At 43.6% G+C, this 18246-nt stretch overlaps 1 protein-coding gene across 3 annotated transcripts in view; it reads left to right on the top strand.

Annotated features, from left to right (window-relative positions):
• Positions 1 to 18246, top strand: part of Lrrc72 (leucine rich repeat containing 72) — a 45765-nt gene that overhangs the window by 8374 nt on the left and 19145 nt on the right. For 2 of the 3 annotated variants that reach the window (XM_028878403.2, XM_037210500.1), the window contains one exon: positions 1865 to 1934. The exons of the other annotated variant lie outside the window; for it this stretch is intronic. In XM_028878403.2, the coding sequence (XP_028734236.1) occupies positions 1865 to 1934 (70 nt within the window). The remainder of the gene's footprint in view (positions 1 to 1864; positions 1935 to 18246) is intronic. 3 annotated transcript variants of the gene reach the window in all.

Below are 18246 nucleotides of genomic sequence, written 5' to 3'. Positions count from 1 at the left end.
GCCCAGAAAACCCTGGGCTAAAACCCCCTAAGTACCAGAAGCACCAGAAGGCACCACGCATGACTCCAAAGGAGGGAGGCAACCTGTAGTCCTCCCCAGCTGTGATGCCTATGAACCACTCAACAACTGGCATTGAATGATAACCCTAAGGGTAGAGTAGGGGCATGTTTACCTTGATGGTAACCACAGCTCTAATTGGACTTAAAATGGGAAACCATGCCTGGTACTGGAAGCCTAACTACTCAGTGCTAATGAAGTCATGATTATTGGAGGAGAAGTTACAACCTCTAATTTACTAAACCAGCCTAATCCCTAACAACAATCTATAAATATTTGTCCTTAGACACACAGGTAAGTGGAGTCCTCACCTCTGATCCAGGAAACTTCTCTTAGCAACTGATAGAGACCACTACAGAAAAATACAAGCAATTAAAATTCAGCATTGTAGAGGTCAATCCCACTGAATATATGTACAAAACATTCCCACACCTAAGGCTCAGGGAATATTATGGAAGGGGTGGGAGGATTGTAATAGCCAGAGAATCCGGAAGTCTGCTGTAAGATTGTGTCCCTTAGTAACATCATATATATACATGTATATATCTTATACATGTGCAATGACAAGTACTGAAAAATAGGGCAGGGCGAGTATTTAAGAGGGCTTGGAGGGAGAAAAGGAAGGGAGAAATGTCATAATTTCAAGATAAAATAGTCTTAAAAATAACTATGAAAATCTGTAATTGTCTATTGTACCCCCCCTTTTCTTAGACTGAAATATTCCTATATAAAAAGCAGCGAGGAAGGTTTGCTTTGGTTAGAAATATCATTTACATGCTTTATCAGGCACCAAGGTTCACCTCTGCAATCTCACCTATTCAGAAGGCTGAGGCAGGAGGATTGCAGATTTAAGGCTAGCCTAGTGTACACAGGAAGACTTTGTCTCATAAAAATCAGGAAAAAATTAGTTCCTTGGAGTTTCATGACAAAAACAAAACAAAACAAACCAAAAACCAGTGTGAGCAGCTGGGAGTTGCGCAGCCTGTAATCCCGGCACTCGGAAGGTCAAGGGAAGAGGACTCAGAGTTTGAGTCTCCCTTGGGCTACATACAGATACCGTGGCTCAAAACAGGTTTTAAAGTTTAAAAAAAGTTGTGGGAGACGTTGCCATGAATAAGTTAATATATGTAATACAGTAGTATTTCATACGACTTCTGTTGATGTAAGTGCTCTGCACACTAGGGATGGTACAAGATTTGGAAGAGGAAAGCCGCATGCATGTTTCAGTGCTTGATAGCTGCGATTTCCACTCTAAGAACTCAAAGGAGATCTGAAAACTCCACATGGCCACCTTTCCTCAGAGGTGACACCCAGTGTGGATAACTTATCTGCTCGGTCCACATCTGTGGTATGAGCACATCAGATGATGGCCAAGGCTGCCTGGATGGTCAAGAGTCCCAACAGTTCAAGAAGGGTGGGTAATAGCAACCAGGAGATCACTGAGCAACCAAGCTCCCCCTCAGCACCTGTCTCCAGGTATCCTACCATGCTCATCTCCTAGATCACATCTGGCCACAACAGGACCAATGTCCAGTGTCCACCTCATTTTTTCTCCCTTCCAAATCCCCAGTGCAATGTTTTGAAATGAACTGTAATAATGAGATATAAATTTCAGCTAATGAACTTTATTGGCAATACAAGCTTAATCCAAATGATGGAATTTTTGAAATTAGAAGGTAAGTGTGCCAACGATTCTGAAATGATAGAGAGGCCTTGCCAGTTCCTCCCAAGCCATACGTGCAGTATGGCCAGCCTTACCTGTAAGCACATGAATTTTGCTAATATTCATGGTTTTTTGTCTTTCCAGGGACCTGACTGAGGTTATTGATCTTTCTAGATTTAAAAATTTAAAATATTTATGGCTCCATCATAATAAGGTAATGTTATGTTTTATCTTTAAGTTATTTAAATGTCTTAATTCCATGCTTTAATGGAGCTAATATTTAGAATATTAAGTATTATTTACAAACATACATATATATGTATATATATGGTACAGAGATATCAGGGACCTATCAGACATATGTACATCTGGTATATTGAATAAAATAATGTGTGAAATTCTATCAGACCACAGTTTTATCTCTGCCTCCCAAGTTTTTATGAAAGAAAGCTTAGAAAGTCACATCACTCCTTTCCTGGTAATTTAAAATGTTACAGCCCATTTGGTCAATGTTGTAGACCATCTTTATCAATGACAATATTATTCATATATTGCTCTTCCTTTACAAATGAAATACAGACAGGCAGGCACATGTCCATGCACGCACACATGCATGTGTACATGCATGCATGCGCATAGGCACAGAAACACACACATATACCCTGCCTTGATGAGAAGAAATTTATGTCTCATTGTTGACAAATTTATTGTAATTTCATTCTAAAACATTTTACCGGGAGTTGGCATGACCATAGGTGGCCATCTGTTTTCTTTGTTAACTATGGAGATAGAGACGTCCATGTTCTTTCCTCCTTGCCTCTCCTCCAGTCTTCTCCAGGTTCGGTATGGTGGCGAGTGTCTTTACCCGTGTCTCCAGCTAGGTGTGGTGTGCACTGGTGTGGTGCTGTGGAGGGTAAGGAAAGGCAAGGGAGAAACAGGTCTTTGTTTTGCACCCACTAGTGCTGTTAGGTTTTCCAGGCTGGCTCTTGACCCTGTGGATCATCTGGAAGCTTCCCTGCTAGGTTTCTTGTGACATTTTCCATCCACCATGACCCTCAACGTCTCCTGTGTTTCGGGCCTGGTGGCCAGCCTATGGTGCTCCTAAGGGTGATGGGAGGAGGTGAGGCCCAGTGGAAGTCTCATCGTACCGTTGAGGGGCTGTCAGGACAGCGGCCTCTTCCTCTCCGCTAGCTTTCCACTCTCGTGCCGCCCGCCCCTTCTGCAGTGTTCGGCCTCGCTATCAGCCTAAAAACAGAACGGAAACTCTGAAACTCCGAGCCGAAATAAATTCTTGCTCTTTTCAAGTTGGTTTTCTCGAGTATTTGGACATGGCAAGGGAAAGCTAACTGCCCTCCAGTATGTATTCTCTCCATTTGCTGTTCCCGACCACACCTTTCTCCAAACGCTACTCTCGTCTTTACCTCTGTGATTGTTTCTTTTGCTTACAGAGGCTTTCTTATTTCGTGTAATCCTATTTGTAAGTTCTTGCTAATACTTCTGGAGCTATCGGAGTCCTGTTCAGGAAATCATTACATACACCTCTATCTTAAAATACATTCTGCATGTTTTCCTCTCACCACCTCAAGGGTTTGTGGTTTACACTGAGAACCTTGACCAGACCCGCTTTTCACATGTGCTCTCATCCTCAACTCCCCAGATGCAGATGTCTTCGTCTTTTAGTCAGAGGAGAAGGGTGTCAGTGCACCTAACTGTTAGTGAGATGAAGTCGGCTTCATCAGGAAGCAGCAGACTCCAAACCACCATGTCGCCAACTTTAGGGAGCAGTTCTCCAGGTCAGAAAGATGGTCTACAAAGCTTCCATTAGCGGCTGTGGTTTAGAAGTAAGTGCTCCCCTCATAGTAATGGCCTCAGTGTGGGGCTCCCAGCTCCTTCCGAGCAAAAGAGCACAATCAGCTAACACTCAGCCCCAAACAGTAATTACAGTTAACTAGTCAGAAGATGCCTTTCAGCTTTTCGTGTGGCTTTCCAACAGCCTGCCTTTCGTTCACTGTACACTGATAACTCAGTCTTAGCGTTTTTAATTTAGATTTCCAAACACCAGCAGTCACAAGGATGGTAATCTTTTCCCAACAGTGAGCTTCCTTTGTGCAGAAGTCTATATTCACAGCACTGAATCTTTAAACAGCTATGTTTATGAAAACATTTCAGTATGTCAACTGGATGGAAATGGAAAATAAAATTGCTCTCAGTATTAACTATAAGCATCAGACTGTCTCTTAATCTTGAAGTAATTTCTAGGAAGAAAAAAAAATACCTTCAAGGCTCAGGCAACTAACAACTGAAATGGAAAGAACATGTACCACTTAAGGGTATTAAAATTCAAAACTCTTCTAAACACCCTGCCAGAAATTATCCTGGGTCATAGCACATGACCTCTGATTAAAACAAGATGGAAATCATCAGGCTTGGCAACAGTGACTCATCTTTGTTTGCAGTGTGGCTTCTTGCAGTGGTCACCTTTGAAAGGCAGACATGTACAAATGTTGCCCTGTGTCTAAGGGGAGGGACATGATTAGGGACTTTGTGGTGTTTCTCGGCTTTCTGTGAGTGGGTGGTGTCTGACCTCCAGCCACCCACTGAATTTTCATACAGTTAACCTACAGAAAGGAAGGGATTGTGTGCCTATCAACACTTTCTTTTTAAGAGGGTAGGGCAAGGTGGGATGCAGGAAGAGACTGAGTCCTTTTCTTGTGTTTTTGTTATGTGCAATGGACTGTGTTCTTTTTAATAATGTAGTTTGTGTAACTCGGAAAGGTGAACCCTCCTGACACATTTCAGGTGCTCCTGAATGAGCTGAGTTAGCATGAATTTCCTACTGATGGATGATTGACTGGGCACCCATATTGAAGAAATCTGGGAGATGTCCCTCAGATTTATTTGTGCAATAAGTTTGGGTATATGCAGTTACTCGTTTGGAAACACCTTACCTTTTTCCAGAAAATAATGACAAGAAACCACCCATACTGGAATATAAGAGCTACCAATAAACAAAATGAACTGTACAAGTTTCACACAGTTTGTGTGCTTATGATGAGTCTCTTATCAGGGCAACATTTAATATGTTTGTCAACTTTGTTGACTTATAGTTTGCCAAATGTTTAAAACATAAAAAAACACAAACAATAAACAGCTCACTGCATAGCTGTGAAATCCATGGATATAAATGGAGTATACCTAACTTTTACTTTTTAAAGAGTTTATTTTATATATTTGGGTCTTTGCTCACATTTAAGAAAGTGTACCACATGCATGCAGTGCCTGCAGAGGCCAAAAGAGGGCATCAGATACTCTGGAACTGGAGTTACAGAGGCTGTGAGCTGCCGTATGGGAGCTGGGAATCTAATCCATGATCTCTGCAAGAGCAGCTTATTAAGTAAAATAAGCTAGGTTCAGAAAGACAAATACCACATGTTTTCACTCATGTATAGATTGTGAGGTTTTTTTTTTTTGTGTGTGTGTGTGTGTATGTGTGTAGGGGATGTTTTTAGATCACAAAGCTAGAAAGGAAATCATGAGAAGGGAGGAAGAGATGTTAAGGGAACTGGAGAACAGAAAGTAAAAGAATCCATGTCATAAAGCAGAGAGGAGAACAAAGCTGGAGAGAGGCAGGGCCAGCTGCAGGGGGAGGGGGGGGGTGCGGGGGGGGGGGAGGCAGGGAGGCAGAGGATGTCTTAGAACAAAGTCTAAGTCTTCTTCGGGGTCTCTATTGCTGTGATGAACACCATGACCAAAGCAACTTGGGGAGGAAAGAGTTTGTTTAGCTTACACTTTCACATCACAGTTCATCATCAGAGGAAGTCAAGACAGAAACTCGAACTCATTACAGCAGGACCTTATGGAGGCGTTTTCTGAGTTGAGGCTCCCTCCTTTCAGACAACTCTAGCTTGTGTCAAGTTGACATAAAACCAGGCAGCACAGTGTGATAATACATATGTGTGAAGACAGCTTGATGAAACCCTTTGTCATGCACACTTAAAAACAATTGAAATAATTAAATTTTAAAAGGAGTCTTCTCTAATACTTAAAATTCCATTTTAAGAAATACTGATATTTCAAACATAAATAACTTGGTTTGCACACAAATGTAGAGTTTCTGAGACTCACCATGCTTGTTTAGCCACTGGCCTGGGAGTCTCTGCTCCCGGGGTTTCTCAGCCATGACGCAACTGACTTTCTGATCTGGGTAAGTCTTGATGATGAGAGGTGGCCATCTTAAGACCTTAAGCAGCATCCATGGACTCTGCCCATTGGTTTCCAGGATATTCCCTGCCAGGAGTTAAACCCAAACTGCTTCCACATCCTCTGTTACTTCTTGGGGGCAGGGAAGGAATTGCCCCCCTCACAAAGAATCACTCAATATGACAAAAAGACAAAAACAAACAAACAAACAATGGCCTGTGAACCCTAAATGCAAACCAGCCATGCCTCTGCTCAAATCCAGATGGCTGCTTGTCGCTCTCAGCTAAGCTGTCAAGGTCACCGAGCAGGAACTGTGGAGGGAGGTCCTGGCTCTGGCTCAGCCCTGGCGCTCTGGTCCAGCCGTTCCCGCCACCATCCTGTCTCTCTATCTAGCCCTGGTTCATCACAAGCGCTGCTCTGACACACACCAGTGAACTCTGTCTCCTTCACAGAGCCTTTTCAAGCATCCCTCCTCGGAAGCCAGCTCTCCCAAGAGCACCAGCTCCTCGTCTCCATCTCCAGGCCTTTCCCACATTTATCCACTGACTCCATGACGTGCCATTTACTTATTGTCTGTGTGTTTACTTAGTCAGTCTTCCTCCACCACTGCAGAGCCAGGGCTTTTGTCCGTTGTCCCTCACTGCCCTGCCGAGAGACTTCAGCAGCCTGGCACTGCCCGTTAATGGCAGGGTGAGTAATTAGAACCTAGAATTTTCTCAGAAATGCAAAATTCCAATTCGTCAGTGAATCACAAATGATTCACAAATATCACGGTCATCAGTTATGAACTTGAGAAAGGAAGTTAGGGATTTCTTCCTCAACATTTTCCTTTGGTTAACTTGATGTCTTAGTTCCTATTTATTAGACATCGCACTAGGAAGTTTTCTTTCCATGGTCACCAATTCAAGTGATAAAAAGGACGGGCACGTTATCCCCGATTGAGGCAGAACAAGCACTTATTGAAAAGCACTGGGTGGACATTCGAGGTTTGAAACCAAACTTCAGAAAATCCTCGGGATCAAATGCTCCTGTGGTGAAAACTAGAAACCAGATTGCGGAGGGAGTTTCCACAAGGGCGCAGCACAAGCCCATGCTTCTTGCACTGTTGGTGTCAGCTGGGCCAGCGCTGTGCAAGGACTCTGTCGACACCGCGCCCTGCTCACTACTGTCCACACCGCCCCCTGCTCACTACTGTCCACACCACCCCTGCTCACTACTGTCCACACCGCGCTCTGCTCACTACTGTCGACACTGCCCCCCTGCTCACTACTGTTGACACGCCCCCTGCTCACTACTGTCCACACCACCCCTGCTCACTACTGTCCACACCGCCCCCTGCTCACTACTGTCAACACTGCACCCTGCTCACTACTGTCCACACGTCCCCTGCTCACTACTGTCCACACGTCCCCTGCTCACTACTGTCGACACCGCCCCCTGCTCACTACTGTCAACACGGCCCCTGCTCACTACTGTGGACACCGCCCCCTGCTCACTACTGTCAACACCACACACACACACACCCGCTCACTACTGTCCACACCGCCCCCTGCTCACTACCGTCAACACAGCCCCCCTGCTCACTACTGTCGACACCGCCCCCTGCTCACTACTGTCAACACGGCCCCTGCTCACTACTGTGGACACCGCCCCCTGCTCACTACTGTCAACACCACACACACACACACCCGCTCACTACTGTCCACACCGCCCCCTGCTCACTACCGTCAACACAGCCCCCCTGCTCACTACTGTCGACACCGCCCCTGCTCACTACTGTCAACACCGCCCCTGCTCACTACTGTCGACACGGCCCCCTGATCACTACTGTCAACACCGCCCCCCTGCTCACTACTGTCCATACTGCCCCTGCTCACTACTGTGGACACCGCCCCCCTGCTCACTACTGTCCACACCACCCCTGCTCACTACTGTCCACACGTCCCCTGCTCACTACTGTCCACACCGCCCCCCTGCTCACTACTGTCCACACCGCCCCTGCTCACTACTGTGGACAACATTGTCTCATCTCTGTTGCCGTAAGAATTAATTCACTATTCCGTCGTGCAGTTACTGATTGAAGCACAGGGTGGAGACACTGTAATGGCGTGGTCTGGATCCTGTCCGCGCCTACCCGCAGGAAGTCTGGGAAATCGAGTGTCTTGTCTGATGGAAAGTAGACTCTAATTTCTTTTCTTTTCTTTTTTTTTTTTTTTTTTTTTTTTTTTTTTGGTTTTCGAGACAGGGTTTCTCTGTGTAGCTTTGCGCCTTTCCTGGAACTCACTTGGTAGCCCAGGCTGGCCTCGAACTCACAGAGATCCGCCTAGCTCTGCCTCCCGAGTGCTGAGATTAAAGATGTTTGCCACCACTGCCTGGCGTAGACTCTAATTTCTATGAGGAATCACTTGATAAGGAATCTTGGAATTACGTAGAAGAGGTTCAAATTCTGAGAAATTATGCGATCTCTCTAATTTTATTAGGTTAAAAAAATTAAAGGGACAGAAATGAAAGAAATAACAATTTCTGACAGAATGTCCCGGAAAGAGCAACTACTTAGTGACTGGATGCTGAAGGCTGGGGAGGGCGCTATCCTGTCCCTGTCGATCAGATCACACAAGCTCTTCAGAGATGCTCATGCAAAGGGCTGTGCTCTTGACTGCTTCCAAGTTCCTCGCGACAATGAAATGCTGTGGGACAGATGAAGCCCTGATGGGAAACATTTGTACATGCAGTCACAGAATAAATACTAAGAGTCGCCTTCTACCCTGCCAAACAGACTTTTGTTTTAATCCACTGTGTACTCCTGCAATCGAAGTTTACAGAAGTGGGTAGTTGGGCACATTAGCACCAGGACCAGTGGCTTGCCCCATCTGCTTCCTCGGACGCACACCACTCAGTTCTTCTCGGAGAAACCCACGGCCGTAGGTATTGCTATTTCTCCTTCTTTCGCTTTTGCACAGCAGCCATCTTGTCCCCGCAGAGGAGCATGGGGGTTTAGTTCCTACTCTTTCTTGTCCCACTTGTACCACACACACGCACTTTCCACTTCCCGGTCTCCTGATGTGGTTGTGGTGTAATTTCAGTTAAATCAATGTTCGCTCATTACATTGTTAAGACCAAGTATGCTTTTCAGAGCTAAACCATGTATTATACTCCAGTTTTCCTTTATTGTGCTCTGATTCCCTGGAGTTCTTATTTGTTTGATTTTTCTCCCTCAAGGGCTGAATTGTGTCTCCCTATATTCGTATGTAGCAGTTCTGATCCCTGGTCCCGTGTGACTGTACTGGAGATAGATAGGGCATTTAGAAGTAATTAAGTTAAATGGGGTATTAAGGGTGGGCCCTAATCCAATATGGCTGGCAGTTTTATAAAAGAGAAGATTAAGACTCACAAAGAGATGCTATTCATATGCACGGAGGGAGCTCATGTGGGGACAGGGAGAAGATGACTTCTACAAGCTAGGAGAGGCCCCAGAACTCTGCCTGCTCCCACCAACACCTCAGCCTCAGACTGCGCCCCTACAACTGTGAAGAATTTTCTTTTCTATTTTAGTCAGCCATTCCATGATCTGCTCTAGCAAACTAATGTACTTTTAAAACACTGTTACTACTTACTCAATCCAAACTCCCGTCAACTGAACAAACCTGAATGCATTCAGCTCCTTCCTTTGTCTTAAGCTTGCCCAGGCCCTTTGCACGTGCTCCAGCTGCTTGACCTGCGCATCTGTAAGCAGCTCCGGTCACCTTCACCACCATCCTAGGGAAAGCCTCCGACCTCCTCCTGTCTCCAGTAGTGCATGTCTTTTCCTCCACTAGAGTCCTGGGGAAGGGCTGCAGATCAGACATGTTTTCTTATTGTGAAGACCTGTGAATGTGTGTGTTCAACCCTCATATTTGAACCAAAAGTTTGGCTTATTTCACCAGTAGAATTTTGGGTTGGTGATAAGGTATTCTGACATTTCACGATATGTGTTAATAAGTTTGATGGTTAGTTTTTTTGTTTTGTTTTTTTTTCTTTTTTGGTTTTTCGAGACAGGGTTTCTCTGTGTAGCTTTGCGCCTTTCCTGGAACTCACTTGGTAGCCCAGGCTGGCCTCGAACTCACAGAGATCCGCCTGGCTCTGCCTCCCGAGTGCTGGGATTAAAGGCGTGTGCCACCACCGCCCGGCTTTGATGGTTAGTTTTAGTGTTCAATTTGACACGCTCTAGACTCAGTCTCGGCCTGTGGGTGTGTCTGGAAGGGGTTGTATTGATTGTGTTGTTATGGGAAGCCCCAGCCCACTGGAGTCAGCACCAACCCCTGGGTTTGGGTCCTGAACTGTTTACAATGGAGAAAGTGAGTGGAATATTAAGAATGCACGCATGCATTTCTCTCTGCTCTTTACCATGGAGGTAATGCGACTCATTGTTTTCATTTCTTAGCACCTTCCCTTCCCTGCTACGGTGGGTCAACACGAACCCTTTCTCCCTTAAGTTGCTATTGACTAGGGGCTTTATCCCAGCAGCAGAAAGAAAGCCATGGCGGTTTGAACCATTTTTATCTGCTGTATTGAATTTGAGGATATCTCAATCCAAAAACCTCCTGTCTTGATTTGGAAAAGTTGTCATAAGTATTTTCATTTCTTTCTCATCTACATACATTGTTCTCTTTCTGGAATATACACATACACACAGAAACACACACACATACACATGTAAGCAGACACATAAACACATACACACAGACACACACACACAGAAACACACACACATACACACGTAAGCAGACACATACAGACACATAGACATGTACACACAGACACACAGAAACACACACACATACACATGTAAGCAGACACATAAACATGTACACACAGACACACACACACGTACACACACACAAACATCTGAGCTTTGGTCAGCATTCTTGCGATTTCCTCTTACGTTCTGAATTTTGTTCTTCACACTTTGCTCTTCTTCCTACAGCCCTTCCGTTATTCATTAAGTGGCGCTATTTACCATGTGAGGAAAGCCACAAGGCACAACAAAACCCACTATAAGAGTTTGTGAAGGGAAGGGAACAGAAGGGATGTGACAGGCCTGTGGGAAGGATCCTGCAGGAAAAGGGGCAGAGGGATGAGTGGGACCCGCTATTGTAGATTCCCCTCCCGGCACATGCGCATATGGCCTTACCTGGCTGCACCACCCCTGAGCGTAGATTACATGATCACACAGCACACCGATTGCACAGGCCGGAAGGCCCTGGGATGACTAAGCATCTTGCCAGTGCGTGCATGGTCATGGGGAAGTGGTTAGGAATTCCAACACCTTCATCTTGCTTTCCCAGGCTCCCATCATGTTCTTAAAGGCTGCTTTCAAATTTTTAATTTTCAAGTGCTCTTTTAATCTAAATGTTTATTTTCTTGTTCATATTTTTATTTTTTTAAAAAAACAGGGTCTTGCCAGATGGTGGTGGCGCATGCCTTTAATCCCAGCACTCAGGAGGCAGAGACAGGTGGATCTCTGTGAGTTCAAGGCCAGCCTGGTCTACAGAGAGAGATCCAGGATAGGCTCCAAAACTACACAGAGAAACCCTGTCTCGAAAAAAACCAAACAAACCTAAAAACAGGGTCTCATGTAACAATTGACCACCATTGCACACCCAGTTGTATGCGGCACTGACCTCAAAGTTCGTGTGTTGCACATGTAAGGCAAATGTTCTACTCACTGGAGTTCATCCCCAGCCCCTAAATGTGTATTTTATATATACCTTTTTATATGTAATCCAGTAAATTATATATCTGTGTATGTTTTATGTAAAAGATGCATCTTTTATATTACCCTCATATGATTAGATTCGCTATAGTTTAGTGTGTTTATGTGTATGCACACATGTGTGCCGTGCTGGCTGAGGCCAGCAGAGATGAAGATGTGAGCTGTCAGATATGGGTACCCAGAACCAAACTCTGGTCTTCTGTAAGAGCAGTAAGTGATCCTAACTGAGCCATCTCTCCAGCCCATATTTTTAACATATGAAAGTGTAACTGATACACAAATAACTGCATACATTAAAAATGTGCAATTTGGTAACTTTGAACAAATACATGCATCCATGAAACCATTGCTGGAACCAAAATATGCCTCACTCGAGATTCCAGGAGCCCCATGGGCTGTGTTTGCTTGTTTGGGGGGAAAGAACAGATAACATGAGATTCACCTTCTAGGCAAATATTTAAATGTACTACAGGTACCATATCTCACAGCAGGGTTCTAGAACTTATGCAGACCCATCAGTGACTTTCCTGTTTCCTTTCCTCCTGGCCACAATCATCGATCTCCACTTTCTGCTTCTAGGAGCTTGGCTACTTTAGAAACTTCATGAGTAAAATTTTACTGTCTCCATCCCTTCAGGATTGTCTTCTTTCACTTAGCATGGTGTCTTTCAAGCAGTGACATGTCACGTTAGAGGATTTCTGTGTATTCTAAGACTAATGTATGTATGTATGACATTGTATGTACACTGCGGATTTTCTTTAATCCCTTCCCCTGTCAGTGGACATTTGAGTTTTTTTCACCCCTGGGCTATTTTGAATAATGCAGGAGTGAATGTGGGAGAGCGTGGTAACTCTCTGAGACCCTGATTTTGTTCTTTTGGACACATACTGAGGAGTGAATTGCTGACCAGAGTGCAGGAATGTCCCCACAGCAGTCACACTTACGACGTTCCAAACAGTGCAGCAGAGACCCAGCTCTTCCATGTCCTTGACAACATGCTTCAGTTTTTATAACACTTGTCCTAAAAGGTGTGAGGCTACTAAAATGTTCATTACATTTTAATTTACTTATTTGGGGGTGGGGCAGGCACACCTGTACCATGGTTCCTGTGAAGGTCGGAGGGTAGCTTGCAGGAGTTGGGTCGCTCCTTCCACAGGGATCAAAAACAGGCCGTCATGCGTGGCAGCAAGTGCCTTAACCCTCTGAGCATCTTAGCCTTACATATAGACCATTTCATGTTTTCTTTGTTTCAAAGATGAAAATCTCCTCTAATACCTTCTAGCATGGGAATGATGGTGGAATTATCGCTGCTGTTGTTAATGATATATCTATTATCTCTAAGTTAAACTTATTTCTGTATATTTCTTTTAATCTCTTACGTCAGAATTTGACAAACTGGCTGTATTATAAGATGAAAGTCTAAAGGCTGGAGAAATGACTCCATGCTTAAGAACACCCACTGCTCTTGCGGGACACCTAGGTGCAGTTCCAAGCACGCACATCTGATGACTTACAACTGCCTATGATTCCAGGTACATGGCATCCAATGGCCTCTTCCAGCCTCCATTGGGCATCTGCATGTACCAGGTGCACATAAATATGTACACAGTTTCTCTCTCACACACACACACAAATTAAAAAAAAACATTTAAGATAAAAAATCTACTGTGTATAGTAGTGCATGCCTTTAATCCCAGCAGCCAGAGGCAAAGGGAGAAGAGGGAAGCAGGTGAATCTCCATGATTTTGAGATCTACATGGCAAGTTCCAGGCCAGCCAGAGCTGTATAATAAGACTGTGTCTCAATAAAAGAAAAGGGATGAAAGTCTAAATGTTGATTGGAAGTGTAAGTATGCATGGTTTGGACTTGTCGATGCAAACCTCTCTGTAGGATTGTCTGCAGGGCAGAATTTAAGGGAACCCGGGTATTGAGATGCGTGTCTCTTCTCCTAAGGTCAGAATCCTCAGGAAAGCCTTCAGCAATCCCCTGCCCCAAGGGAAAGACTTTGAGTATCAGGGCTTTGAAATCCAAGCTGGAGAAAATGGGCTGCAACTTGTCAGTAATCGACAGAGCATAATCTTTGGGGTCGGAATTACCGACCTTTAGCTCTACCAGGTGTCTCTTGTCTAACTGCCTTGGAACTCTTCTGCCCTGCTCTGTTCCATTCCATTCTACTCTTTTGTTCTGGTCTGGTCTGATCTGTTCTTTTCTGCTCTGGTCTGTTTTGTTCTGTTCTCATCTGTTCTGTTCTGTTCCATTCTGGTCTGTTGTGTTCTCATCTGGTCTGCTCTGGTCTCGTTTGGTCTGCTATGCTATGGCTCTGGTCTGGTCTGGTCTGGTCTGGTCTGGTCTGGTCTGTTCTCTTCTCTCTGTGTGGCAGGACAGTTAGGGCCTATTGATAGACTGGACACATAAGAAACAGAACGTTTACTTAATTCTCTCTTTATACATCACTACCAGTTCTGGAGTACTATGTGATATTCTTATGTATGTATACAACATCATTAAATCATGCTAATTTGATATACTCATCATCTTAGTCACCTGCCGTTTTTATGTGAAGCATTTGAAATTGTTATTATGAAACATACAGTACACTGTTGTTGACCATTGACAGTCTGTTCTATCTGAAACAAACTAACCTCTTATCAATAACTCGTGATTCCCTCCCTTCTCAGACTCTACATACCCATCTTTCTGCATTACAAATTCAACTTCTGTATATTACCCACATGTAAGCAAGGTCACAGGGTACTTGCCTTTCTGTGGCTGGCTTGTTTTACTTAGAATAATGGCTCCCAAGGCTCCTCTGTGTTGTCAAAATACAGGTTTCCTTTGTTTTTAAAGACTGACTAGTATACCATTCTTTATCCATCCACCCATTGATAGTTGGGTTTCATATCTTGGTTATTGTGAATAATACTGCCTTAAAAATAGGAGTGCAGCTATCCCTCAAAATGTTCATTTCAACTCCTTTGGAGATATCTTATGGAATGATATCTGAGTGAATATGTGTTATTGACATGAGTGTGGACCCAGTGCCTCAGACCCATGAGAATGCCAAGACTTTTACCAGGCCAGGCTTAGGGGGATGGCAAGATATTCTCCCAGTTAGAGTTGGGATGTTGACATATGCAGAAAGTAACAACCACAGCTGCCTCCTCCTGCATGAGTTCAGCCGGTGAGTGCTTATCTACAGATACCCCAAGATTCGCTAAGCTGCCTCCTCCCTCAGTGTATAATAAACAGCAGTTTTCCCTGTTGTTTGTTTTTGTTCTTTTGGGGGCCTGCCACCCAGCTCCCAAATAAATCACAAGCAGAGGCTTATTCTTAATTAAGAATGCACGGCCTTAGCTTGGCTTATTTCTTTTTTTAACTTTAACTTTTCTTAACTTAAACTTAACCCATCTATCTTGCCTCTGGGCTTTTCCTGTTCTCTTACTTCTGTAAATCTTACTCTTACTCCATGGTTTGCTGTGTAGCTGGGTGGCTGGCCCCCGAAGTCCCCCTCCTTCTCTGGCTCCTAGATCTCTCCTCCCAGATTTCTCCTCCTATTTATCCTCTCTGCCTGCCAGACCCACCTATTTCTTTCTCCTGTCTCACTATTGGCTGTTCAGCTCTTTATTAGTCCATCAGGTGTTTTAGACAGGCACAGTAACACAGCTTCACAGAGTTAAACAAATGCAACATAAACAAACATAACCCATCTTAAAATAATATTCCCCAGCATTTCCTCTGCTAGTGAGTCCCCATCAGAGCACACATCCCACCAGAATCTTCCTTCAGTGTGAAATAGACAATGCCTTCTCCACCATCCCCCCTCCCCGCCCCCACTAGTGAGTGCTCATCAGAGCAGACCTTCCCCCAGATCCCAGCCTTCTGTGCGTGAGTCTGTTGGGTTTTTATTCCCCATTGCCTGTGCCAGCTCAGTCATTAAGCAGTGGAGGTTGTGGCAGGTGGTTACAGTAGTTCATCAAGGAAAATCTATACCATTTTCCATGGCAATAACTAATTCATTTTCCTACCAACAATGTGCAGAATTCCTTTTTCTGTTTTCTGCATATCCTTATGAGCATTTATCATTCATCTTTTTTGATAAAAAGCTATTTTGACATGTGAGGCGATATAACAGTGTGATTTTAGTTGGTATTTCCCTAAAGTTTAATCATGAGAGAATATTTTTGTATGTACCTGTTAGCCATGTTTATGATCTTCTTTTCATAAATGTCTGGCCAGGTCCTTTGTCCATTTTGTTTTTCTCTATGAAACACCTAGAGCTGGTATTTGTATTAATGAGACTCAGGTCCAATTGTGCACACTGTTAGGTAAATTACATTTTTTTCAGCTCCAGGACCGGGTAAGAACAGAGCAATCTGCTATCTATAAGCTTGAAGTGTGATGGCTCTGGGTTAGGCTGATTTCTTGGAGACAACTGAGAGGGCTGAGCCAGTCTGCAATGTCTCTATGCAGAGGTGGGTTGAGGGGACACTAGGTGGCCACCTCGAAGGCTTCTAATGCCTGTCTCGGCATGGCATTGCCCCTGCTCCCTTGCCATGCAGGTGTGCTCAGCCAAGAGTGGTTCTCTTCTGGGCCCCCACCCTCCCCAGCTCCCACCACACCCACGCCCCATCCTGGGCTTTCTGATCCACTGCCTGCCCAGAATGCACCGCAGCGGAGGAGAGTCGGAGGAGCTTGGCGCCTCCTGTAGAGATCCACGGGCCCCGCGGCTCCCACGGCCACTCTCCTTTGCCCATTTTCAGTCCAGCTGTTTACCTGCTCTGGTTTTTGTTTCTTTTTCTTTTCTTGGTTCCTAACATGCTTTACCTATTAATCTTTCATTGGATATATGATTTGCAGATGTCTTCTCCCGTTCTGTGGGCTGTTTCTTCAAGTTGTTCGGTATTTCTTTGTCGTAGTGGAGCTTTTTAGTTTACTGCCCTGTCTTTCGTCTGTTTCTGCTCCTGTTACTTGTGCTTTGAGAATTATACCAAAAATCCATTGCCAGATCAATGTATGTGGCTCTTTCTGTGTTTTCTTCTAGTTGTTTTATCTTTAGATCTTATAACTTTATTATGAAATGATTTTTTTCATACAGCATGAGATGAGGATCTAAATCCCATTCTTCTACATGTGAACAGCCACTTTTTCCAAAAACATTTACAGAGGGGACTACCCTTTGTCTATGTGTGTTCTTGGTGCCATCTCAAAAAACAGCTGAGAAGCTGGAAAACAGCTTTGGCAGTTAAGAGCACTGGCTTCTCTTCCAGAGGGCCAGAGTCTGATTCTCAGCACCCACATGGTGGCTCTCAACTCTCTGTAACTCCAGCTCTAGGAGATCTGATGCTCCCTTTGGGGCTCTGGGGTACTACATGCAGGTGGTGAACAGGCATGCAGGCAAAACATTCACACATATAAAATAAAAATTAATTTTAAAATATCAATTGACAAACATATGGATTTGTTTCTGGGATGGCTTTCTTGCTCAGTGTTTCTCATTTTATGTTGGTGACAGTTGTTCTCTATACTGTTTTAAAATCAGGGAGTAAAATGGATCTGGTTTTATTGCTTTTGTTCAAGAGATTTTGGCTATTTGGGGACTTTTGTGGGTACATGTGAACTTAATGATATTTTCTCTGTTTTTAAAAAGTGTCATTGGAAAACTGATAGAAATTGCATTACTTTGGGTAGTATGGACATTTTCACATTAATTTTAAGTCATGGACATGGCATGTCTTTCTATTTATTTATAAAACGGGGTGGGCTTTTTTGCCTCTAAATAGGCAAAAATTAAATTTTAAAATTAAAATTAAACTTACATATAAATATACTTATTGTTATTACTACTATAAATACTATTATTTTCTTAATCTCCCTCTGGTATCATTTCTTATTGTTAACTAGATGTTGAGTTTTGTCTCATTTTCTTGTAATGCTGGGGATTGACCTTGGGGCCCTGTCCATGCCAGGCAAATATTCTACTACTGAGTCACATCCCCAGCCTTATTAACATCTAGAAGTACAACTAATTTTGTGTGCTTATTTTGTGTCTTATGACTTTATTTAACCCATTGATCAGTCCTAACAGATTTTTTAAATGATTTATCAGTATATATTAATTATACATAATGCTGGATTTCAATATAACATCTTTACACATGTACATAATAAACCAGTTTAATAGGGTTTTCTTAGGGGTGGTCTTCAGTACTTCTACATTTAATATTCTGTCATCAGCATATAAAGATAACTTCATTTCTTCCTCTTCTTTTTGTTCTAGGGCTTTTATTAGTATGTGGGAAGTGCTGAGAGCGTAGAACAAGCTTTCAGCTTTCCACATCTGGAACTGATGTGAGTTCATCATATACATATTGTGTTGAGGTCCAAATCTAATCTACTGAGAGTTTTGACTGTGTGTGATTTGGAGGTTACCTGACAAGTCAAAAGTCTTGTGGTCTTATTTTACAATCACACAACACTTTGGAAGCCAATCTTTTCATTATTATACGTACATGAAAGAGAGGATTCCACATTCTTCTGTTTCTTTGTATTTCAGGTCAAGTACTTTGAGATACAT

The sequence above is a fragment of the Peromyscus leucopus genome, chromosome 14, assembly GCF_004664715.2.
Source record: "Peromyscus leucopus breed LL Stock chromosome 14, UCI_PerLeu_2.1, whole genome shotgun sequence".
NCBI classification, from domain to species: domain Eukaryota; kingdom Metazoa; phylum Chordata; class Mammalia; order Rodentia; family Cricetidae; genus Peromyscus; species Peromyscus leucopus.
Note: the sequence above shows the minus strand (reverse complement) of the source record. Positions and strands in the feature narration are given on the sequence as shown.